This window comes from Ranitomeya imitator, chromosome 1 (assembly GCF_032444005.1).
Source record: "Ranitomeya imitator isolate aRanImi1 chromosome 1, aRanImi1.pri, whole genome shotgun sequence".
NCBI lineage: Eukaryota > Metazoa > Chordata > Amphibia > Anura > Dendrobatidae > Ranitomeya > Ranitomeya imitator.
Genome location: NC_091282.1, coordinates 56197669 through 56222052, shown reverse-complemented (window position 1 = coordinate 56222052; position 24384 = coordinate 56197669). Strand labels below are relative to the sequence as shown.

General features: G+C 48.7%; 1 protein-coding gene across 1 annotated transcript; it reads right to left on the bottom strand.

Moving 5' to 3' along the window:
• Nucleotides 1-96: 96 nt before the first annotated feature.
• LOC138661954 (elongation factor 2-like) lies at nt 97-24158 on the bottom strand. Its single transcript, XM_069746988.1, has 15 exons — nt 23856-24158; nt 18255-18469; nt 15027-15208; nt 13962-14173; nt 13653-13834; nt 13371-13476; nt 13169-13282; nt 10872-11010; nt 4783-4978; nt 4442-4700; nt 4117-4224; nt 3118-3471; nt 2703-2885; nt 2456-2588; nt 97-481 (listed from the first exon to the last, which is right to left on the bottom strand). Exons 1-15 carry the CDS (start codon nt 23856-23858, stop codon nt 288-290), a joined length of 2580 nt encoding a protein of 859 aa, XP_069603089.1. The 5' UTR covers nt 23859-24158; the 3' UTR covers nt 97-287.
• Nucleotides 24159-24384: the final 226 nt, after the last annotated feature.

Genomic DNA, 24384 nt, shown 5'->3' with positions numbered 1-24384 from the left:
CGCTTTACAGAACAACTACCCCTACTCACTACACGTGGTTTTGTCTAAATGCATGCATAGTGAGCAGCAACCGTACACAGAAAACAAGTGACAATACACATTTACATATTTTTATTTTTTTCCTTTTTTAGTGTCTTTTTACTTTTCTGTTGAGGGAAGGGGGGGGGGGATGATCAATGTGCATGGTGTTCAAATCAGCTGAGAGAAATGGCGTCTTTGTCATAAGTGGTTGTAAGCGGTTTTGGTTTCATCAGAAATGTGGGTCAGATTATATTTAAAGATGAGGTTTACAATTTGTCCAAGAAGTTATCCAGGGCTGGGACTCCTTCCTTCAAACCTTTACGTTTCCGGGTTTCTGCCACCACTTGGGATGGGCGAGTAGTGGTATCAAATGGATCTCCGGGCAGGATCTGCCAGTGGTCAAATACGCACTGTGGGAAGGCCTGACCTCCAGTGTTGGATCTGAGGTCCGCAGTGAAACCTACAAGAGGAGGCAAAAAAAAAAAAACATCAGTGATGGAATAATCAGCAGGGCCGACGTTCCTTCTTATACTCCATAATGGCACTGGCTGGAAATCTGGCCCTACAGCCACATGTTCTGTCTGCACAACTATTCAGAACATCCAACATATTTCATATAGGGCTCGATTCATCCAGATCGGTAATATTCCTGGTCTTGATGAAGGAGCTTGTAGGATTCAGTCACTCGTGATTCATTAAAACCTTAGTAAATTTGGTGTGTCTGATGAGCAGTGATGAAACTGTGTGCCTCACCAGAAATCTTACTCCTATCCCCGGCATAGAGACCACCACAGCTCACCCTAGTCAGATAAGCTGTAGCGTTACCCTCACAGTTTGGCAAAGCTGGGAAAGACCAGTGTGAAAACGTTGTGCCTTTCTAAGCAATTTACACCAGAATTCTGTCAAAATTGCTCTGACTAATCAGGTTCTAAATCTCTACTATCCAGCTATTATACATGAGCCCCCACTTTAAACTGAAAAAGGTGACCCTGGTTTTCTAAAAGCTTAAAAGGGCGTCTGTCACCCCCAAAATCGTATATGTGCTGCGGCCACCGGCATCAGGGGCTTATCTACAGCATTCTGTAATGCTGTAGATAAGCCCCCCGATGTAACCTGAAAGATGAGAAATAAAGGTTATATTATACTCACCTAGTGCGCACACGCCGGGCCTCTCTGACCTTTTCCAGCGCCTGCTCACTGCAGTACTTTGCTCTGCCCTCAACAGGGCAGACAAAGTACGCCTGCGCCGGAGCCGCAGCGTGAAGAAGAGGACGTCATCGTATGAAGATAGAACCGCGACGCCCATCGGACCCGGACTGCACCAGGTCCGCCCCTGGGTGAGTATAATATAACCTTTATTTCTCATGTTTCGCCTGCGCCGCAGCAGGAAGACAAAAAGAGGACGTCATCGTATGAAGATGGGCGTTGCGGTCCGGTCCAGCGCCTCCTATCGGACCCGGACCGCCCCTTGGTGAGTATAATATAACCTTTATTTCTCATCTTTCAGGATACATAAGGGGCTTATCTACAGCATTACAGAATGCATTACAGAATGCTGTAGATAAGCCCCTGATGCCAGTGGCCACAGCACATATACGAATTTGGGGGGGTGACAGATTCCCTTTAATCCCAACAAAAGGTGCTAAAAATGAAAATATAATGAAAGCCTTCATTATATTTTTAGCACCTTTCAGTGGGATCAAGCTTTTAGAAAACAATGTTCACCTTCTGAGAATGGTGGCTTGTGCATTTGTAGGTCCTATACCAGTGCCGAGGCCTTCCTGTGGGCACGTGACACCAGCCGCTAGTTCAGCTGGATCTGCGTCCTCGGAGACACATCCAGCTGAACGTATTGCAGTGCACAAACTGGTCAGCTCCGTGCGCCCCAATAGACACTTCTGGTTATTAGAGGCCAGCATCTGGTGTCGGCGTACACGTGACTGTCTTGTGCACCTGTCGCTTAGACGCTGAGGTCAGCAGCCGGGCTTCAGAAGACAACGTGGCTCAGGGGAGGAAGGAAGTTTTGTGTTTTTTTTTTCTATGCGGTGAACATCAACTGTGCAGGCAGAATGGGGCACATATACAAGGATGCTGTGCAGCATATACAAGGATGAGGGCGCATATACCAGTATGTGGGGGCATATTCCTTTATGTCGGCAGTCTGGTACCCCTGCTCCTGTCTGTGGCTGCTCTCTGTAAGTGTTTTCTCTTAACTAAAACCTCAGTATTCAGGTTAAAATTGCAGTGTAGGCAGTTTGCCATAAATAAGAGGATTTTGGGTTGCAGTTTGGGCACTCTGTCTCTTAAAAGGTTCACCATCACTGCCCTATACCACTATATCGGTGAAGGAGTATATCTACTCCCTGTTTGGCCTTGACAATAAAAGTTCTATGCGAAACATCTGAAATGAAAGTCTAGCTATGGAAGAACTCACCGAAGGATTCATTGACGGGGAGATAAGCCTTCACGACAAACATGGGTGTTCCAGCCACCTGAGCCTCCTCAAAGACGTGTCCTCGTTTCCTGTTGAGTACGCCGTAGATGCCACCAACCACCTGCTCTGGGCACTGTGCAAATAAAAAAAGGTGGCATATAAAATACTCGTTAACACTTAAAACTTCCTAAAACATATCAGTTGGAAAAATAAGACCCGACTGAAGGCTTGATTATCTGAGACCCACCTGAATCTCCACCAGGTAGATGGGCTCCATGAGCCTGGGTTGGGCTGTCAGGGCAGCAGCGTACAGCACCCTCCTAGCAGTGGGGATGATCTGGCCACCACCACGATGAATTGCGTCGGCATGCAGCGTGACATCGTGAATGTCAAACCTGGCACCTCTCATGTTCTCCTCACATAGAACTCCCTAAACGGAAATATTGAAAGGAGGAAAAAAAAAAAAAAAAAAAAAAAACACACTTAGATTTATCAGAAGGGGCACAACATGTAAAGTTTTAGTGCACATGTATCCTGCACCTATCCTCATTGAAGATCGACACTATGGCAAGGTAAAACATCAAGCTGTGGTGGAGAAGGCAGGAGAACGCCAAACCTGGGATAGTCATCATGGTCACCTGTCACAAGTGAATGGCACAAACCTCCTTTGTGGCCCACTGGAATCCGGCCACAACGCTGTCCTTGATCTCATTCAGGTACTGGACACCTTTTGTGATGTCAACTAACATGTTGGGTCCGGTTCCATCGGGACCGAAACACCAAATCTTTCTGGCCTCGGCCACATCCCACTCGTACTTTTCTGCCAGGTATCTGGCGCGCTGCTTCAACTCCTGCCTGGAACTGACATCTCCCTTGTCGATGTCTTCAGCCAGGCCGTCGGGGAAAGGTCGGGCCTTCATGTACAGACGATTGTGCTTGTTGGGGGATTTGGACAAGCAGAGTTGGTCGGACTCCTCACCGACAGTCTCCCTGTATGATACAACTGGGTCCGATTTCTGAAAGAAAAAGGTCAGCAATGACTTTTTCCTCAGTCAACCACATTGAGAAGCCAGCACATCCTTCCATTAATTTTAAGAAGTACTCTGCAATACTTATTTTATTCTCTCGTGGCACTACAGGGGCATTGAACATTTGTTCGAGTTCCACCCAAAAATCAAATCAGATTATGGAGTGTCCTAACCGTCAGAAATCCTGCAATTGGATAGGAACCATTCTATTGTGAGGAACTGTCCAAAACAGAGGAGTAAGAGGATTTTTCCCCAGTTTTATAAATGGGTATTGTCAGATAGTGCTTGGAAATACAAGCCATTTTGCAATTTACTGATTATTAAAGTGTTCAGCCATTCCTGAGATAATACTTTTATTTTGTTTACAGCTCGTTGCCTTGGAGACCGTCCACTGCTGTTAAACAGAAAACTATTAATATCTCAAGAACGGCTACAAATTTTAATCGGCAGTAAATTGCAAAGGCGCTTGCTCTTACGATAACTACCCATCAACATTTATCTGTGTAGCTGGAAATAACCCTTTAATGTTGTATGAATACACAGACTCTTGTAGTAGGACATTTACATGTACACCTTAAAACCAAGGATCAGACCAAACTTTCCATGTGTCTGAGGCAACGACTGGCATCTTACCTTGATGGGGATACATGCATGATCTTCTTCAAGGTCTTTAAGGCAGATTTCTAAATGTAATTCCCCGGCCCCTGCAATGATGTGTTCTCCAGATTCTTCAATTATACACTGAAAACAAAGAAAAAACAAACCGCAGTTTGTGATGGAACTACATCGTCAAATATTCTAGAAAACCGAGAGAATGTATTAGCCGAAAGATTTAAAAAAAAAAAAAAAGCATGTTTATGAGATGAAGCATCTTTCCCAATTTTTTTTGGAACAATTTATCCCTCTGTAAAAGCTACAAATATAGAAATGGGTCCTAGTCTTGATGCTCTCCTCTTACCTGAACCATAGGATCAGACTTGGCCAGACGTTTCAAGCCTTCCACCAGTTTCGGGAGGTCGGCAGGATTCTTTGCTTCTACAGCAACACGTACGACGGGACTAACGCTGAATTTCATCACCCTCATGTTGTGGGCATGCTCGAAGGTGGTGATTGTTCCCGTCTTCACCAGGAACTGGTCAACTCCTACTAGGCCGACTATGTTGCCGCAAGGAACATCCTCAATTGGCTCGACATATCGCCCCATCATAAGGATGGTCCTGCATGGTGGGACAGGAGGAGACCCAAGAGCTTAGAAAGTCACCGTATGAAGTAATTGGGACAAGGCAGAGGAGCGCTTACCTCTGAATAGGCTTCAAGTAGAGATCTTCCTTCTTTCCTGGAGTGTAGTTAGGACCCATAATTCGCACTTTCTGACCGGTTGACACAATTCCAGAAAAGACACGACCAAAGGCGTAGAATCGCCCCTTATCGGAGGTGGGAACCATCTTAGAGATGTACATCACCAGGGGACCCTTGGGGTCACAGTTTTTCACACCTATACAGAGAGCAAATATTTTCTTAGATACTAGATGTAGGAGATTTAGAGATGTCCATTTTTAAATAAAATTTACAGAGGGGGTGGACAATCCCCACTTTTTTTTTTTTTTTTTAGCAGAGGCCACAGTGGACATTCTTTTTTTTTTTTTTTATTAAATAGATTTTTATTGAAAGCGAATATGAACAATACAATTTATGCATTTTCCAGTATATTACAAAATTTTTACATTTTCCAAACCCCCAACAATCCCAACAAAACCCAAACCTCCCCCTCCCCTGACAGCTCATACCCAGTTATACTTTGTTACCAGTATTGATGGCTCTTTGAGCCATTTGAATCACTTATGTCCGCTTGTTCTTTAGCACTCTCTTCCTTTCAGAGGCCCTCATCCTCCCATTTCCCATACCTACTATCCCAGCTCGAGCCACGGAGACCACATTTTATCAAACGTTTCTATTTTCCCACGTCTTTTGTATACCCCCCTTTCCAAATTGAGACCATGTTTAACATATTTCAGGAATTCACCCCTTGTAGGTGGCTCATCCTTGATCCAGTTCCTTGCTATTACCTTCCTTGCCATATATAATAGCCTAGCTATTGCTATCTTCCAGGTGTTATCCACTCTAATTTCCTCTACATGTCCCAGTATACACACTATCGGATCTCTCGGCACTCTGCATTTATACGCCCCTTCCACACGGCTCATTACCACCAACCAGAAAGCAACCAGTCTTGGACATGTCCACATCATGTGGTATATTCCTGCATTCCCATTCTTACATCTCGGGCATTCAGAGTCCGCACGCAACCCCGCTCTGTGCAACACTTCCGGTGATTTATAGACTCTGTGCAAGATGTACAAATGCGATAGTCTATACGGCTCGCTCAGTGACACTCGTGGAACCCACTCCAACACCGACTCCCAGGTTTCATCCTCCATTGGGCCTAAATCTCTTTCCCATTTCGCTCTCGCTTTTAGAGGGAAGTCTAGTAAATATGCATGTAGAAGGTCCTTATAAAGGGTGGTAATGACTCCCCTTGTGGACCCTTCCCCACATACGTATTCCAGAACTATGTCCTCCTGGATCTCAATACCACCGCCCTTGTTTTGCGCTTTAAAGGCATGTTTCATCTGAGCATATTGATACTCCCCAGTCGGTCTCAATCCAAACTCTCCCTGCAGCTGCGAAAAGGACTTTAATCCTTGTTGTTGAATTATCTGAGCCACCAAGTGGATTCCTTTGGCCTGCCACTCCACCAGCACTCCAAGAGCCGCAAACTCAACCAAATTATTATTAAGCCATATCGGTGTAAATTTAGTCAGCCCCGTAACCCCCCGAATATGTCGCAGTCTGGTCCATAATTTATGTATCAAAAACATAGTTGGGTATAATTTCCCCAATATTCCCAAGGAGCCATCCTCCAGACACTGCGCCACCGGTCTTCGGTTTGTCACCCTCTCCATCAAGTGTTGTACCGCACTGGTAGACGCTCCCCGCGCCCAGCCCTTCAAATGCTGGCTCTGGGCTGCAAGAAAATATAACTCAGGATTGGGTAAAGCCAATCCTCCATCTTCCTTGGGTCGCTGAAGCGTCTCCAGGCGGATACGTGGGTACCGCCTCCCCCATATCAGGCTTCTAAAAAGAGCATTAATCTGCCGGAATTTCCCACGTGGAATCCAAACTGGCGCATTATGTAGGACGTAAAGTAATTTGGGCATCAGAACCATTTTAATGAGATTAACCCTACCCACCACCGATAGGTGTAATTTATTCCACGCATCCACTTTTGCTTTAAGGGCGCCCATGAGAGGAGTCAAATTCCTATACAAAAACTCTGTAACTGGCATCGAGATCCATATTCCCAGGTATTTGAAAAGGGATGCCACCTTAAGCCGCCCCTCTCCCAATGGCTCACTTCTGCTCTCCTCCACCCCATCCACCTCGAAGAGGACCGATTTATCCCAGTTTATCCTCAATCCCGATAAGTCTCCAAATTTCCCAACGATCTCGATAGCCCCATTCAAGGCTTCATCCGGGTCCGCCAGGAACAGTAAAATGTCATCTGCATATAACGCGATCTTCTCCTCAACACTCCCATATCTGAACCCAGGAACCTCATCCGATTGTCGGATCTTAGCGGCCAGTGGCTCCACAGCTAAGGCAAACAGAAGGGGCGACAGTGGGCAACCCTGCCTCGTACCTCTGGCCAACTTTATAGGCTCAGAAAGTTCCCCATTCACTCTAATTCTAGCTGTTGGTAGTGAATATAACAGTTGAGTCCATGCCACAAATTGCGGACCAATACCCATACACTTCAACACCCGCCAGAGATATCCCCACTCCACACTGTCAAACGCCTTATGGGCATCCAAGGATGCAATAACCCTTCGGCCACAGTTGTCAGACTTCAGCTGTAGGTTCATATGCAGCCTCCGCAGATTAACCGCTGTAGACCTGTCAGGCATAAAACCAGACTGATCCGGATGTACAAGGCTAGCAATGACGCTGGACAAACGGGTAGCTAACACCTTGGCCAAGAGTTTGACATCGATGGTTAACAGAGAGATTGGTCGATACGACTCAGGCTTCCCCAGATCCTTATCCTCCTTCGGAATAACCACTATAATAGCCTCCCTCATAGATGCTGGGAGATACCCTTGGCATCCAGCCTCCTCCAGTACTAACTTTAATCTGGGAATCAGCACTTCCTCCAAACTTTTATAGATTTCGGCTGGTAACCCATCAACCCCAGGTGCCTTCCCATTAGCCATAGACTTCAGCGCCCGACTCAGTTCCTCCTCGGTGATAGGGGCATCGAGGCTCACCCCATCCTCCTCACTCAATTTCGGAAGACCCAGACTCTCAAGGAAAGTCTCCGTATCTCCGGCTGACTCATTGACCCTGGAGGAATATAAGTCCGCGTAAAAGTCCGCAAAGACCTTTATAATTTCAGGTGTTTCAGATACCCTGCTCCCCCCATCTGAAACCAACGAATGTACATACGAGGTACCACGCTGAGCCGCGGCTACCACCGATAGCATGTGTCCCACTGTTTCTCCCTCCTGAAAATAAGCCACCCTCTGAAACTCCCGCTTCCTTTCAGCTTTTCCCAGCAGAATCTTTTCCATACAATTTTGCGCTGTTCTCAACCTTTTCTCTGCCTCAGAAGTCCCCAGCACTACCATCTCGTCCTCTGCGGCTTTCAGCTCCTCCAACGCCACTCTCTCCGCTTCCCTCGTCTTCCTCTTACACCTACTAATGTCTCTAAATAGTAACCCTCTCAGGTACGCTTTCATTGCATCCCAAACAGTTAGAGCATCTGTACTCCCATCATTTAAAGCAAAGAATTCCGTCACCTCCTTCCCTATACCGTCCAAATCAATACTCTGTAACCAGTTAGGATGGATCTTCCATTCTCTCCCACTTGCGGTCCGTGTCCCCAACAACCTAACCTCCACCTCAATTGGACTGTGATCCGAAAGGGCCCTCGGCAGATAACGCACCTCTCCCACCATTGTGTCCAACAGGCGGTTACCCAGCGCCATATCAATTCTGGATAGCGTAGCATGAGCCGGCGAGTAGCACGAGTACCCTCTCTCCCCAACATGTCTAACTCTCCATAGATCAATCATGCCTATTTCACGCACATAGGTACCAAATGTTGTAGTGTGCCCCTCCGACCTGTTCTGGGTGTTCTTATTTTTATCCCAAAAGTCATCACAGATATTGTTCAAATCCCCAATAATTAAGAGTGGTAGTGGTTCCCATCGTTGCACCCTCTCCAACACCTCCCTGATCTTCTTACTTGAATATGGAGGTGGAATATACATTGCCGCCACACACAATCTCACTCCATACAATATACATTGTATCACCACATACTGACCCTCAGCATCCACACATACTTTCACCTCTTCATACTGCACTCCCACCGGCACCAACACTGACACACCTCTTGAGTACGTCGAAAAGGTAGAATGATACCCTTTCTGTATCCAACGTCTATTCAGTACATCCACTTTCTCCTGTATCAAGTGCGTCTCTAGCAAGCATATCATAGAAGCCCGTTGATCCTTCGCATACTGCAAGCTCGCAGCTCTCCTAGACTTATCCGCCAGACCTCTCACATTCCAGCTCAATATCTTAAAGCGGTCCCCTATTATGTGACTCATCATCCTTAGTTATGTCAATACTCCCGGTTCTGAGCTGTCTAACTTCCCTCCCCACCCTTACCCCTACCCCCCCTCCCCCACACCCCCCAATACTATACATTCTGCCTCTTATCAAGAGTGGGGCACCATCACCCATTGCGAACACTCTTGTTAACGTAACCTTCTCCTTCCGCCTCCCGCTACCGTTTATAACAGAATTCGGCGCAATTCTTAGAAGAACAATATAATTCAACCTGTATTAAATTACAACTGCAAGAAACTAAATAAACTTTTAGTACGCTGCACACCCTTCCTCCCTCGTACTTCTCCGCCGCATCAGCACACCCAGTACATTCCCTGAATAATACCCAGCTCCACCCTCCAACCTTCACATTTCAATTACCAGTGTACTGTCAGTCCATCTCTTTTTCCCCTTTTTGAAAGAATTAAAATACCTCCCGACTAACCCACCCCACATTTTCAATCTCCTTTCCCTTTAAGCTTTTTAGCATTAAGATCTATCCACTGGGTAGCGTCCTCCGGCGTCTGGAAAAAATGAATCTTATCCAGCGCTACCACTCTCAGTCGTGCCGGAAACATCATGGAGTATTGCACTCCCAGTTCTCTCAGCCGTCTCTTGATACCCGTGAACATCATCCGTTGTTTCTGTACCAGGGCGGAATAGTCAGGGTAAATAGCAACTCTTTGACCTCCAATTGTCAGATCCGTCATGTCTCTAGCTTTCCTCAGGATAATGTCTCTGTCTCTGTAGTTTAGGATTTTGGCAAGCATGGTACGGGGATTTGCTCCAGGGACAGGTGGTTTCGGTGGGACCCTGTGGGCTCTTTCTACCGCAAATACTTTTGTCAGTGCTGCATCACCAAAGGTCTCAAGGAGCCAGCTTTCAATATACTCCGTGGGATTCCTCCCCTCAATTTTTTCAGGGACACCCACTATACGAATGTTATTTCTTCTGGACCTGTTCTCCAGATCCTCATTTTTTGCAGCCAGCTCCGATATTGCCTGAGTAAACTTCCTCTCCGCTTTCTGCAGCTGCACTATATGGTCTTCTGCCGTGCTCACTCTTTCCTCCACAGCCCCCACACGTTTGTCAATCTTCTGCAGGGCTGCATTTATCTGGGCTGTATCCCCCTTGACCTCCTGTAGCTGCTGGGTGAGGGATTGTTTGCATGATGATACCAGTGCAAAGACATCTCTAAGGGTGGGCTCTGCTCCTGACTCCTTATCTTCAGATCCCCCTACTACCACCGCCATGTCACCATCCCTGCTCCCCTGTTGTACCTCCTGCTCCTCTGCTGGGCTTTCCTCCTCTCCTTCTGTGTCTGTGTCTGCTCCGGCATCCTCCTCTGCTTTTCCTGTGTTCCCTGCGGCCTCCACTCTAGCAAACTGCTGGAGCTTTGCCGCCGCCGACATTCTCTTCTGGCATGCCGCGTTGTCCTTCTCCGCCTTCTCTCTGGCGTCGGCGCCATCTTGGCTGATCCCAGCCTCGCCGGCTCCTGCATCTCTTTGCCTCCTCCTGGTCATATTTGTTGACCTCGAGGCCGCCTCTATTCACCGCCGCACTCCCGGGACTTTCCTGCAGCCGGTAAGCGCCTTGAATCGCCGCTCAGCTGCGGCTTATAAGGATAAATTGTGCGTTAGCAGCGGGAGCGCTCTGTCACACGTCCGCTCACATGGACGTTCAGGCCACGCCCCCGCCACAGTGGACATTCTTACCCAGAGCAACCTCATCATCAGGCGGCCCCTCGTACAGTAGCTCACACCGGTATCTCTGTGCCGTGACCGGGGAGGGTAGGTGGATGGTGATCATCTGTAACAAGGCTTCTCCGGCCGGCAGCCAGCGCCTCATCACTGCCTGCAGCACAGGAAAGCAGCAATACGTTAGTGCCAGAAATCAGAAGGTCATAACCAAAGAGGAAAGTAGTCAGCGTGAATAGTCGTCAGTGTCCACAGAAAGACAAGAGCAAATAGAGAAAGAGGATAAAAAAAATAAAATAAAATTCAGCAAGTGTTAGTGATGGCGGCAGACAAGTGACATGTGAAGGCGTTTATGTAACAGATGTATATTACAAAATGCCTTTAGTTTTCTCCAGTTAATGGGGGAGAGAAGAAAAAAAATAATTAAAAAAAGGGTCCTTGGGGGGCCGTATCCTCACCATTACACCAGGTCACAATCTCGGATTTTTGCATCTGATTATCAAATGAAGGGGGTACAGTAGTAGGACCAGGGGTGTCTGGCAGCCATCTTTCAGGATTGTCGATTAAAGGATATCTCCCCTCCACATTGAGAGGTAGGCAACGCTGATGACGCCCCTTCAAAAAGGTGGGAGCCAAGAATTATGTGCGCGCCCGATTCTATCGCACAATTCCTTCCAGCATATCGAGAAGACGTCATCAGTGCCCCTCACCTCCCAATGTGGAAGTGACTGGCACCGGAGCAACCCTTTAATGACGGGGCAGGGGTGATAAGATAGTTTATCTATGGTGTCCGGTGAGAATATGACCCCCTATTACACCGCTGCACCCCTATAAGTCGAATATGGTCACACCTTTGTGCTGCCGAATACCAGGGCGACGTCTGCTTACATTTCCCATCCGCGGTCTCGGGGGTAACAGAGCCTGAAATAAAATGGCTTCCTGCCTGTCACTAAGACTTATTACTGTTGTCTTCCTAGGTGAGGGGAGAAAAAATATAAAAGAAAATTGGACATCCCAAAATAATTCCCGGCCATAGATACTCTGGTTTGTGTGGATAATCCTAAATGAATGGCTAAAAACACGGACAGAGGTTGGTTATTGAAGTAACAACACACAGATTAGATCTCTAAGGTGACCGTATTGTGGACACAGCTCCAATGCAAACATTTTACATCTGCCCCTAATGGTAACGATGGTAATAATGGTAATTATGACCACACAAAACTGTGGGGAAAAAAAAAAAATATCCCAAAACTGCAAACTGTAATCCGATCAGAGTTAACAGCGCCGCCCGCACCGGCCATCACTGCAGTCTGCTCCATTCATAGAGGTCACGAAAAAAGACGCAAATTCTTCTCCTAAGAAACTAACAGGTAACCTGTCCTCGGTTTCACACTGCCCAAACCACAGGCAGCATGAATCAGATCTTGACTGAACACTTGAAGTCAGGTATATTTTTTCATCTGAAAAACTCCAACGTTTCAGAGAAAGTATACATATAGATCAGTCTTCTCCCACCTCTGCTAGGAGAAAACAGCCGAAAAAGTACATTTTGCAATTGTGCAGCCAGGAACTGATTCATGGTGCCTGTGGTTTAGGCGTATAAAATCAGGTGCTCTTTAAATTGTATTGATCCTGAGTTACATCCTGTATTATACCCCAGAGCTGCACTCACTATTCTGCTGGTGCAGTCACTGTGTACATACATCACATTACTGATTCTGAGTTACATCCTGTATTATACCCCAGAGCTGCACTCACTATTCTGCTGGTGCAGTCACTGTGTACATACATTACTGATTCTGAGTTACATCCTGTATTATACTCCAGAGCTACACTCACTATTCTGCTGGTGCAGTCACTGTGTACATACATTACATTACTGATCCTGTACTGATCCAGAGTTACATCCTATATTATACCCCAGAGCTGCACTCACTATTCTGCTGGTGCAGTCACTGTGTACATACATTACATTCTGAGTTGCCTGGTTTATTATACTTCAGAGCTGCACTCTCTATAATACAGCCAGCAGAAAAGCGACAGGTAATAAGCATGTGGATACGTCACCACCTTGGGTCAGCTAATACTTTCCATACATCAGACAATTTCACTTGTATAGCAATGAAACTTGTGACAGTATAGAGCCAGAAAGGGATGCTGTGAGAGTTCTGCTCTGGAGCCATCAGAATGGTGCAGCTCAGGGCCATATTACAGGCTGTAACTCAATCAGTACTTTATGGTGTTCAGAGGTGGTCATACGTATTTAATGGGAGGGTCCGGACCATAGTCTGTCAGTGGAGGCGGACATTTACCTTGAGAAGCTGTTTTCCTTCCTTATCTCGGTCCTCAGCGTCCAGCTTGATGTCCAGTTTTTCAACTAATTTGGCAGTCTCCTCTTTCTTAAAGTTCATGATGGCGTCAAATATCTGGAGGGTAAATGGCAGTGAGTGACATGGTGGCCAGGAGGTGCAGCACACAACGTAGTGCAGTACATGCCAAGCAGACATACGGTACCTTGAAGATGGGGTCCAGGATGAGCTGGCTGAAGGTGCGCGGCAGCTTCTTTCCCTCAGCATTGCTTGCAGTTTTGCTGAATTTTCCGCATGCGGGATCAAAATACCTGAAAACAAAAGATTAAAGGAAGTGTCCGCAGTCAGCTGGGTGCAGTCTATGACCGCTCGCTTTATGCTCCTAGCCGCAGAGAGGCAACTTCTCCACTGCCCCCTGCTGGTTTCTATGGGATGTGTTTATGGACAGCCCCCAATTACCCCTGGAGGTCTTTATACCGTTACATACTTGTCTCCCCATAATTTCTTCATCATGTCTTCCACTTTCTTTGCTCTCTCTGCTGGAGGGAGCTGGGCCTTCTCGCCTTTGGCGGCAAATTTGGCGACGTACATTTCTGCAAACTGCTTGAGGGTGAAGGCCCAACCGTGCAGACCAGAGCCAAAGCCGACCGTGCCGATCACCGGATCGATCTATAGATAGGAAAGTAAGATGGGGAGTTATAGAGGCGGCTGCGGTGTAAGCTGCACTCTCCTGCTGGCAGATACAGAACCCCACAGAGGAGATCGAAGCTGGAGGTCACCTTTCAGGTCTCCTCACCATGATGTTGCCCATGGGGCCGGATTCTCCCTCCCCATACGTAGAGATGATGACGTTGACGTTCTCCACTATCCTCTGGAAGGTCAGATACAATTCCTCGGGTTCCAGCTGCAGCTCCAGCAGCGCTCGGTCCATTTTGTTCATCATGAGAACTGGTTTGATCCGTTCAGCAATGGCTTGTCGCAAAACAGTTTCAGTCTGAACGCAAACACCTAAAAACAGAGGAGGCACAACAAACATGGAGGATAACACACAAGGAACGTCCACAGTAAAAAAGTAAAAGGATCTGCGAGAACTCAAATCAAGAAAGCTTGCGACTCTACGAAAAAGGATGGCGCGCGCTCGGATTGAGATTGTGGTCTCACCTTGTGCACAGCAAAAGTGGAAATCACAAGTGTTAAACACTAACACATGACGGGCCAAAAAAAAATAAATGAATAATTAAGAGAAGGGTTTTCCAGCAATTTCGATTAGCAGGCAACCCTACAGCGGCACTGCCCATACACCTTACATATTGAGCACTTGGCTGGCAGGCAGACAGCCCCTTTATGGCAACAGATGATCTAGGATTAGCTATTAGCCGTCCTTTTCATACAGTAAATTACCAAAAATGAGTTCAAATAATCCTAGGGGGCTGAAATCGTGACTTAAAAGGGGGTGTTCACTACTCAGATAGTGGTAACCCATCCATAAAATAGGTAATTGACATCAGATCGGTGGGGTCAGATGTTGGCTTGCAGGTCCGGCAGTGGCCAGATGTAAACAGCGTGTGGAGTCGGGACAGCACAGCTCCATACACCGAGCCAACATCGTTCTCAAGTGGTAAAGATCAGTTTCTATTGATGTGAATGTGATCCGAGTGCAGCAAGTAATAAGAACATGGTGGGCTGGTTGGAATAAATGACAAGGACAGGAGATTGTGGCTGTCCACAAGAAAGGTGTCAAGTGTATGATCAATAGGTGCCTCGGACAAAGGGTGCCGTGGCCCCAAGTGCAGTGAAGGAGAGATACGGGCTCCTTGAGGAGAGTCTTGAGCAGCGTCAGCCGAGCAGCACGTCTCCTTACCTGATACACAGTCCACGACCACAAGAGCGCCGTCTGTAACACGGAGTGCGGCCGTCACTTCTGATGAAAAGTCCACGTGCCCGGGGGAATCGATGAGGTTTATAAGGAAACCAGAGCCATCCTTGCACTGCTTGATAAAAGCCAAGTCGTTGTCTGATAGTTCGTAGTACATGGAGATCGCCCTACAGAGAAAACACAAGAGCCTGATGAGAGTGGCATCCACGGTGTGAGCGCGTGGGGCAGAAATCACAGGGGGAGGGCAGAACACGGAGATAACCAGCACTCAGACGCTGGACCTCTGTTCTCCATATTATTTATTCAGCCAAAAGGGCACAGAAAAGCGGTGTTGGCACAAAGAATGAAGTGTACAGGGCACAATGTAAGGATGTAACGGGATAAATCTGGAAAATGTAGAAAGCTTCCGAAGAGACAGTAATGTTTGCCAGTCCCCCGCTCATGTACTGTCCAAATGTGATGAGTATGGGGGCGACTCTTCCCTGTCAGATTATGTAGAGTAAATAACGGGTAGAACTACAAAAAAGAAAAACTTGCCAGAGATGTCCAACAGCATCTTACTCTTTACACATAAAAGCTAATCAAAGCTTTGGGAAGCATCAGGAAGACAGCAGATGGTCAGACACGAGCTATTCAGGATGTTTGGGCACCTTAAACGGTTATTACACATTTCCATTGATGAATATTTTCAGGTAGTTCTTGTAAAAAATAAGCAATATTGTAATTAACTGCTTATTAAACTTTGCAGCTGTTCTTGAGATATTTAGACTTATTTATTTCTTGTTGTCTTGGAGACCGACCATCGCTGCTAGACAGAATCTGTGTAGTGCTCACAAGCGCTTTTCTGTTGCACCTATCAGCAGTGTTTTCACGCTGGCCAGGATCGCGGGAGCTTGCGGTTATCCCCCTATTTGCAGCATAGCTTCAGCACAATAACAGCATGCACCCACCATCCTGGCTAGCTTGTAAGCCCTACACAAGATTTTGCTGTCAAGCAGTGGTGGTCGGTCTCCAAGGCAACTAGTTGTTAATTTCTCAAGAACGGCTGCAAATTTTAATAAGCAGCAAATTGCAAAATTGCTTGTTTTCACAAGTACTATCTGGCAATACCAATTTTTGAAGATGGGAAAAGCCCCTTAAACAAGCTCAGAATTGAAGATTACTTTTACATCTGAAGGTCCTCTGCCTCCAGAGCTGGTAGGATTCAGGATTTCTGCAGTCCTGAGAGCACAGAGATTTCTGGGCACGGGGATTAGTAAAAGTGTCCCTGGCAGAACGGGTTGGCCCAGGACGGGCAGGGCAGTGTAGGATTAGCTATTCCGTCTGATATCGGACACACGAGCCCCCCGATTATGAAATTTGTTCTGTAAATGAAGGAAGAGTCTAAAAATACCCTCAGCTTATCGCCTTGGCACAGGGCAGCAACAAAAATAAAGTCACAAGAGCGAAATGTATCCATGTGATGGAGAAACCTAATCCTGCAGCCGAGGGGAGGGTGAAGCAAAGCCCTCCTGACTCAGCAGCTCCTCCGCAGAGACCCCCAGAGGAGAGAAGTCCTCCATCTACTTTAGGCTACGTTCACATTTGCGTTGTGCGGTGCTGCGTCGGCGACGCAACGCACAACGCAAATGTAAACGCATGCACAACGCAGCGTTTTGTGACGCATGCGTTCACTTTTTCATGGTTTTTGGCGCAGAAAAAACTGCATCATGCAGCGTCCTCTGCTCCCTGACGCATGCGCTGCAGTGACACATGCGTCACAAAACGCAAGTGCAACGCATGTCCATGCGCCCCCCATGTTAAATATAGGGGCACATGACGCATGCGTCGCCGCGGTTGCGCCCAACGCAACGCAAATGTGAACGTGGCCTAACTGCGCTATGCTGAAACGTGTGGGAACTAATAACCCAGCGCAACAGGAAACTTCTACAATACAGAAAGGAAATGCTTAAATAGCAACTCCAAAAAGAAAAAAAAAAAGGAGACGTAAATGTTTCATATGGTGCATGAGCAACCTGTCTGAGGAACTCCCCACTCACCCCGCTGCCCCCAGTATCTGACTACAGCCGGGGACACGGCCACATGAAATAATGCATACACATACCCAGGAAGTGAGTAATAAAAGATGGAAATCTGCGCAGCAGCATGTTGTGCACACAGCTTCTAAGCAGCTCTATGTGTCACTATGGTTACAGACTACAACCCAACCACATGCAGTTAGGTTAAAGGGATTGGAAATGCAATCACAAAATGATTGTTGGGAGCCTGAACTCTAGAATCCCCATCTACCCCAAGAATAATGGAGCATAAATGTGTGGCCTGAGATATACCATACTTTACTTAGATAGGAATTACCTTTTAGACAGTCATGTGTTACTTAGTCACCCCGTGCCCCCCTGTTATGCCGCTCCGACAGTCACCCCTTGTTCTGCCATTCCGACAGTCACCCCGTGCCCCTTGTTCTGCCGCTCCGACAGTCACCCCGTGCCCCTTGTTCTGACGCTCCGACAGTCACCCCGGGCCCCCTGTTCTGCCGATCCGACAGTCAACCCTTGTTCTGCCGTTCCGACAGTCACCCCGTGCCCCTTGTTCTGCCGCTCCGACAGTCACCCCATGCCCCTTGTTCTGCCGCTCCGACAGTCACCCCATGCCCCTTGTTCTGCCGCTCCGACAGTCACCCCGTGCCCCTTGTTCTGCCGCTCCGACAGTCACCCCTTGTTCTGCCGTTCCGTCACCCCGTGCCCCTTGTTCTGCCGCTCCGACAGTCACCCCGTGCCCCTTGTTCTGCCGTTCCGACAGTCAACCCGTGCCCCTTGTTCTGCCGATCCGACAGTCAACCCTGCCCCCCCCCCCCCCCCCCGATCTGCCACTCCGACAGTCACCCTGTGTTCCCCTGTTGTGCCGCTCCCCCAGTTACCCTGTGACCCCCATTCTAGTCTGGAGGTTATCAAAAGGATAAAGTAAATAAAGTTACACAAGCCTACAGCATCAGACTACACATTTTTTCGTTTCTACACAGCAACCATGGTGACACACAACAGCAACCATGGTGACACACAACAGCAACCATGGTGACACACAACAGCAACCATGGTGACACACAACAGCGGAGGAGCTGTAAACACGATACAAGAGAAGATTTCTAATCAGGTCTGTTGGAAAAACTGGGGCAATAAAAAGAAGGGCTGGGCCGGCCGGTCTTGAAGAACTTACGTAGACTTAATGGTGATGCAGCGTTCTTGTTCGTCTTTACGTGTGTCTGTGAAACGCGTTTCTCCAGCGCGGGCAGAAGCGATGATGCCGGCTTTACACACCAAAGAGTCAGTCAGGGTGGATTTGCCGTGGTCGACATGAGCAATCACAGACATGTTTCTGATGTTGGACTTTTTGTCCATGATCGCTCGGATCTGGTCTACGGTGAAGTTCACCTGTCATGGAAGCAAAATGGAACTTAGTGTTCAGGAAACAACAGAAACTACGATTCTCTGCAAACACGCGGTCAGAGAGACAATATGGAGGACACTGCCTCACCAAGAGACCCTGCACCAATCATAGCGGGACCCCTAGATAGAATTCCATCTGACCCTCCGTAGGATGAGGCGCAGAAGTGAGTACATCCCATCTGGAGAATTAGCTTTTCACATCCAAACCCATTTCAACAGAGCACAACAATGTGATCCTTCGCAGACCATCTAAGAAATGATTAGGTCCACTCGTAAACCTTACCCCACCACCTCAGGGTCAACATCTCTGCTGAAACACAGGAGCCCATCTTGCACCAGCCTTTACCATAATGTAAGGCTCACCCACATGGAGCTGTGCAGAAAGGGCCCAGGGCACACTATAAAAGCTCCCACCCGATTTCTGAAAGGGGCATCCAAAAAGAGCAACACAGAAAAATAAAGGATCCTTGTGACAAACACACATGGATCGTGAGCACGTGGTGACGCGAATAATGAGGAGCTGCGTGATTACACTGCAGACATCTGATTGCCAAAACAAATTCACTGACATTTGCTGTAGCCAGGGGTCCAGGAGACTGCAAGTACATGCCCACGCCCTCGACCCCCCTACACATCAGATGGCTGTCAGTCAAACTAAGCTTCACCTGATCATTCTGCAGTCTATCCCCGTTGTCTATTCCGTATGCAGGAACGCACTCGGTGCAATACATCTGGAAAACCAATGCAATCAGCAGTCTGCAAGCAACATCTCTCCCACCCATCAGTCGGCCGGAGCCCCCATACACCATAGACTTCTGCCAAACCTTTTGGAGGGTGCGACCAGCATGAATCTAATGGGTGCATTTACTCTAGTGGGCTGAATTAGGCCCAAGACCTACCAGAGGTCCGGAGCACGACCCCAGCAAGGGGCACAATAACATCACTATACTGACACATGCAAGTACAGCAAGAGCAAAGAATTACTAAGGAGGTCACCGTGCACTGAGGAATCAGTGTGAGGAGCGCAAGGGGCATCTTATCTATTTACTGGCACAAACGGGGCACTATAGAAAACCGTGTGGGATCTCAAATGGGCGCACTAATACCACACAAAGGCACATGGAGGGGGATAAACACCAGGCGGAGGCACAGATGCTGTGTACTGTATGTACACAGTGACTGCACCAGCAGAATAGCGAGTGCAGCTCTGGGGTATAATACAGAATGTAACTCAGGATCAGTAATGTAATGTATGTACACAGTGACTGCACCAGCACGGAGCGGAAGCCGGGTGCGTGCGAGGTGTACGGAGCGGAAGCCGGGTGCGTGCGAGGTGTACGGAGCGGAAGCCGGGTGCGTGCGAGGTGTACGGAGCGGAAGCCGGGTGCGTGCGAGGTGTACGGAGCGGAAGCCGGGTGCGTGCGAGGTGTACGGAGCGGAAGCCGGGTGCGTGCGAGGTGTACGGAGCGGAAGCCGGGTGCGTGCGAGGTGTACGGAGCGGAAGCCGGGTGCGTGCGAGGTGTACGGAGCGGAAGCCGGGTGCGTGCGAGGTGTACGGAGCGGAAGCCGGGTGCGTGCGAGGTGTACGGAGCGGAAGCCGGGTGCGTGCGAGGTGTACGGAGCGGAAGCCGGGTGCGTGCGAGGTGTACGGAGCGGAAGCCGGGTGCGTGCGAGGTGTACGGAGCGGAAGCCGGGTGCGTGCGAGGTGTACGGAGCGGAAGCCGGGTGCGTGCGAGGTGTACGGAGCGGAAGCCGGATGCGTGCGAGGTGTACGGAGCGGAAGCCGGATGCGTGCGAGGTGTACGGAGCGGAAGCCGGATGCGTGCCTATGAGGTGTACGGAGCGGAAGCCGGATGCGTGCCTATGAGGTGTACGGAGCGGAGCTGAGTGTGTGCAAGGTGCACGGAGCGGAGCAGTGTGTGCGAGGTGTACAGAGCAGAGCTGGGTGTGTACAAGGTGTATGGAGTGGAGCCACGTGTGTACGAGGTGTATGGAGCTCAGCTGCGTGTGTAGGAGTAACTAGGTGTGGCCATTATACTGTACGCAATATGTGTGTGTTTGTACGTGCATGCGTAGCGCTGCGGGTGAATGTGCAGAGACATAAATGGTTTTGTGTGTGTAAGGGGAGGAGATGCGAGGGCAATGATGGGGCTGACAGGAAGAGGGCAATAATTGGGATGGAGGGGGAGGAGGAAATGATGGATGTGGTGGAATGGGTAATGATGGGGGTGGGGGGAGGAAATGATGGAGGTGGTGGAATGGGCAATGATGGTGGTGGGGGGAGGCAATGATGGAGGTGGAAATTGGAATGGGCAATGATGGTGGTGGGGGGGAGAATGCAATGATGGTGGGGAGAAGGAAATCATGGAGGTGGTGGAAAGGGCAATAATGAAGGGGGAAAGAAATGATGGAGGTGGTAGAATGGACAAGGATGGTGGTGGTGGAAAGCACACTGATGATATTGGAGGGGGAGAAAATGATGGAGGTGGTGGAGTGGGAAATTATGGGGTGGTGGGGGAGAAAGCAATGATCGTGGTGGTGGAGAAGGCAAAGATGGAGGTGGTGAAGAGAGCAATGATGGGGTGGGGTAGAGGAAAATAATGGGCATATATGAGGAAACAGTACAGGAGAATGGGGGCTTATCTGAGGAAACAGTATGGGGAATGGGTGCAGATAGTATGAGGAACGAACGGGGGAATGTATGTGGACACAGTATGAGTAGCGATGTGAAAAATGTATGTGGACAGAGTAAATGGGAGTGAGGGTGATGGGATGTGTGCCGTCACAGTATAGGAAGTCAGGTGAGCAGGCAGTATAGAAAGTGTGGGGGTAAATATATGAGGAGACAGTATGGTGAACAGGAGGGATGTGAGGACCCAATATGAGGAGGGAGGGGAATAGTGTGAGGAGACAGTATGGGGAGAAAAGTGAGTGGGCACAGAATAGAAACTGAGTAGTGGTGGCGTAGCATCTGGGGGACAGTGTAAGGGCACAGCCAGGAGGGGACAGTATACCAAGGAGGTGGAGTATGATGAGAGAGTACAGTATAAATACTGGGCCCTATAGAGGGGGACACAGTGTGAGAGGACAGTGTGAAGAGGGGGCCGGTATGGAAAGGAGAGGTCAGTGTGAAGAGGGGGCCGGTATGGAAAGGAGAGGTCAGTGTGAAGAGCATGTACCATAAGAGGGACAGTGTGGGGGCCATATTTTGTGCAGACAATATAGTGAGGGGCAATTTTTTTTATTCAGGAGCATTATAATGACACTTGTATCTTTAAGGGCGTCATGTGGAGATTTTCTGCAAAAGACTGGAGAAGATGGAAGTCTGCAGAGATGGCTGTGGATGAGAAAACTCATCATGGGGTCTGGACAAGATAAAGAAAAGGAGAACGACCCCAGAGACGACGTCATCTATAAGGTACCTGGATGTAAATGTTATTTGTGATACTAACTAATTATCATGTATTTATTTATGTTAGGAGCATTAAAGGGGATGTCCAGGTTTGTGATGAGTCTGTAGTCATTCTTTGTGACTGCAGACTTCTGACTTCTCACAGTGCACACTGCACACTGTCAGGATTCTCCCATGCTGGCGATTTACATTAATGTGGTCACATGCTGACTAGATATGTGTGACCTCAGTCAATGAAAATGAACTGAGAGAGTCTAGTCGGAATGTGGTCAGAAGTATACAAATCACATACTTGTGCTGACATGACTGTCCACCGGCAAGGGAGAATCCTAAAAGTGTGCAGTGCATGCGTTGTGAGAATTCAGACGCTGCAATGTCAGGATTCAGCTCTGCAGGTTCCAGTAGTCGTCACATGGACACTTCACTCGTATGCGATTTTCATACTTATGGTCCTGTGACAACGAGCTTCTCTTCTGCTTCTCTCGGTTCTTCACTGAATATTGAGAGCATTAGGGAGAGGAGCTCGTGGGTACATGACTAAGTGTGAAAATCCCATATGTCCTTAGTGGAGGGGGGCACCAAAATGAATTCTTGCCCTGGGTGCCAGAAACCCTAGATACACCTCAGATACAGGATGTAACTCAGGATCAGTACAGGATCAGTAATGTAATGTGTGTACACAGTGACTGCACCAGCAGAATAGTGAGTGCAGCTCTGGAGTATAATACAGGATGTAACTCAGGATCAGTAATGTATGTACACAGTGACTGCACCAGCAGAATAGTGAGTGCAGCTCTGGAGTATAATACAGGATGTAACTCAGGATCAGTAATGTAATGTGTGTACACAGTGACTGCACCAGCAGAATAGTGAGTGCAGCTCTGGAGTATAATACAGGAGGTAACTCAGGATCAGTAATGTAACGTATGTACACAGTGACTGCACCAGCAGAATAGTGAGTGCAGCTCTGGGGTATAATACAGGAGGTAACTCAGGATCAGTAATGTAATGTATGTACACAGTGACTGCACCAGCAGAATAGTGAGTGCAGCTCTGGGGTATAATACAGGAGGTAACTCAGGATCAGTAATGTAATGTATGTACACAGTGACTGCACCAGCAGAATAGTGAGTGCAGCTCTGGAGTATAATACAGGAGGTAACTCGGGATCAGTAATGTAATGTATGTACATAGTGACTGCACCAGCAGAATAGTGAGTGCAGCTCTGGGGTATAATACAGGAGGTAACTCAGGATCAGTAATGTAACGTATGTACACAGTGACTGCACCAGCAGAATAGTGAGTGCAGCTCTGGGGTATAATACAGGATGTAACTCAGGATCAGTAATGTAATGTATGTACACAGTGACTGCACCAGCAGAATAGTGAGTGCAGCTCTGGGGTATATTATAGGATGAGTGATGTAATTGATAGTGTGTCCCCTAGTGGCTGATGTCCCCACCCGTGGCAGTCCCAGGGCCTCACCCCGCCTCAGTACCAGTACTGCACCTTGCCCTCTGTTATGTCATCACTGAGGAGTCGGATCATTCCTGCCATCACACAGTGACAGCCATTACAACCGGTCAGCACGGAGCAGGGTCCTGGTACAGGGCGAGTAATGGCTCCCGGCAGTGCAGCATCACATCAGTGTGTGGGACAGACGGACGGTCAGACAGACGGACACACAGCCCCCACTGCAGCCGCTTATTCTGCTCCCTAGCGGGTGTGAGGTGGCGGAGACCCGGGCAGGGCTGCACAGCAATGTCAGGGCCCGGTGCCCGGGGAAACCTCGGTGCCCGGTCCCTCCTTCCCCGTGCAGCTGCTGCAGTGCAGACCGCTATGACAGCTGATCCCAGTATAAAATGGCGGCGGAGCGGGGGGAGTCCGGAGCCTCCTGTAGCCCCGCACCGGTGAGGCCCCGCCAGGCTGTGACACGGCCGCCTCCCCGCCAGCACTCACCATGGTGGCGGATATCTCCGGATTCCCCGGGCAGAGCGAAGCAGGAGCCGCCTCACAGCAGGAGGACTCGGGAAGAAGGAGGAGGAGGCGGAGCGATGACGTCACTCAGAGACTACTGCGCAATGGCTGCTGGGAAGGAAGGGGTGAGACGGAGACTGGCGGACAATGTATCCATGACAACCTGACGCAGCCTCCGCTGCAGAGGGGGACCGTCAGCTGCCGCAGCCTGTGCCGAGCGTGGAGGATGATGGGAGCGGCGGTGTGTGCACAGCCCGGCAGTGTCGCACTGCTGCAGAATCTCCCTGCTGCTGAACCAAGCAAAGGGCATGCGACACTGCCGCCGCCTGTAGGTGGCGCACTGCAAGCACGAGTGTAATGTGTGACCCCAAATACAGACCGTGCTGCCCCCCAGATACAGGCTCCAGAAGACAGCGACCAAAATTATCTACAGGCTGCCCCCGAAATAAAAGCTGTCTGTACCCCAAATAGTGACCACCAGACAGGAGAACAGTGACCTCCTACCTGCGGG

Bases quoted from the DNA above. Each gene is read 5' to 3' on its own strand.
- LOC138661954 (XM_069746988.1), bottom strand. The intron at 14,174-15,026 runs GTAAGGAGACGT...CTCTGTTTTTAG, and splicing joins GGTCGTGGACTGTGTATCAG to GTGTTTGCGTTCAGACTGAA. The intron at 4,979-10,871 runs GTAAGAATGTCC...CTCTCTGTATAG, and splicing joins TGATGATGAGGTTGCTCTGG to GTGTGAAAAACTGTGACCCC.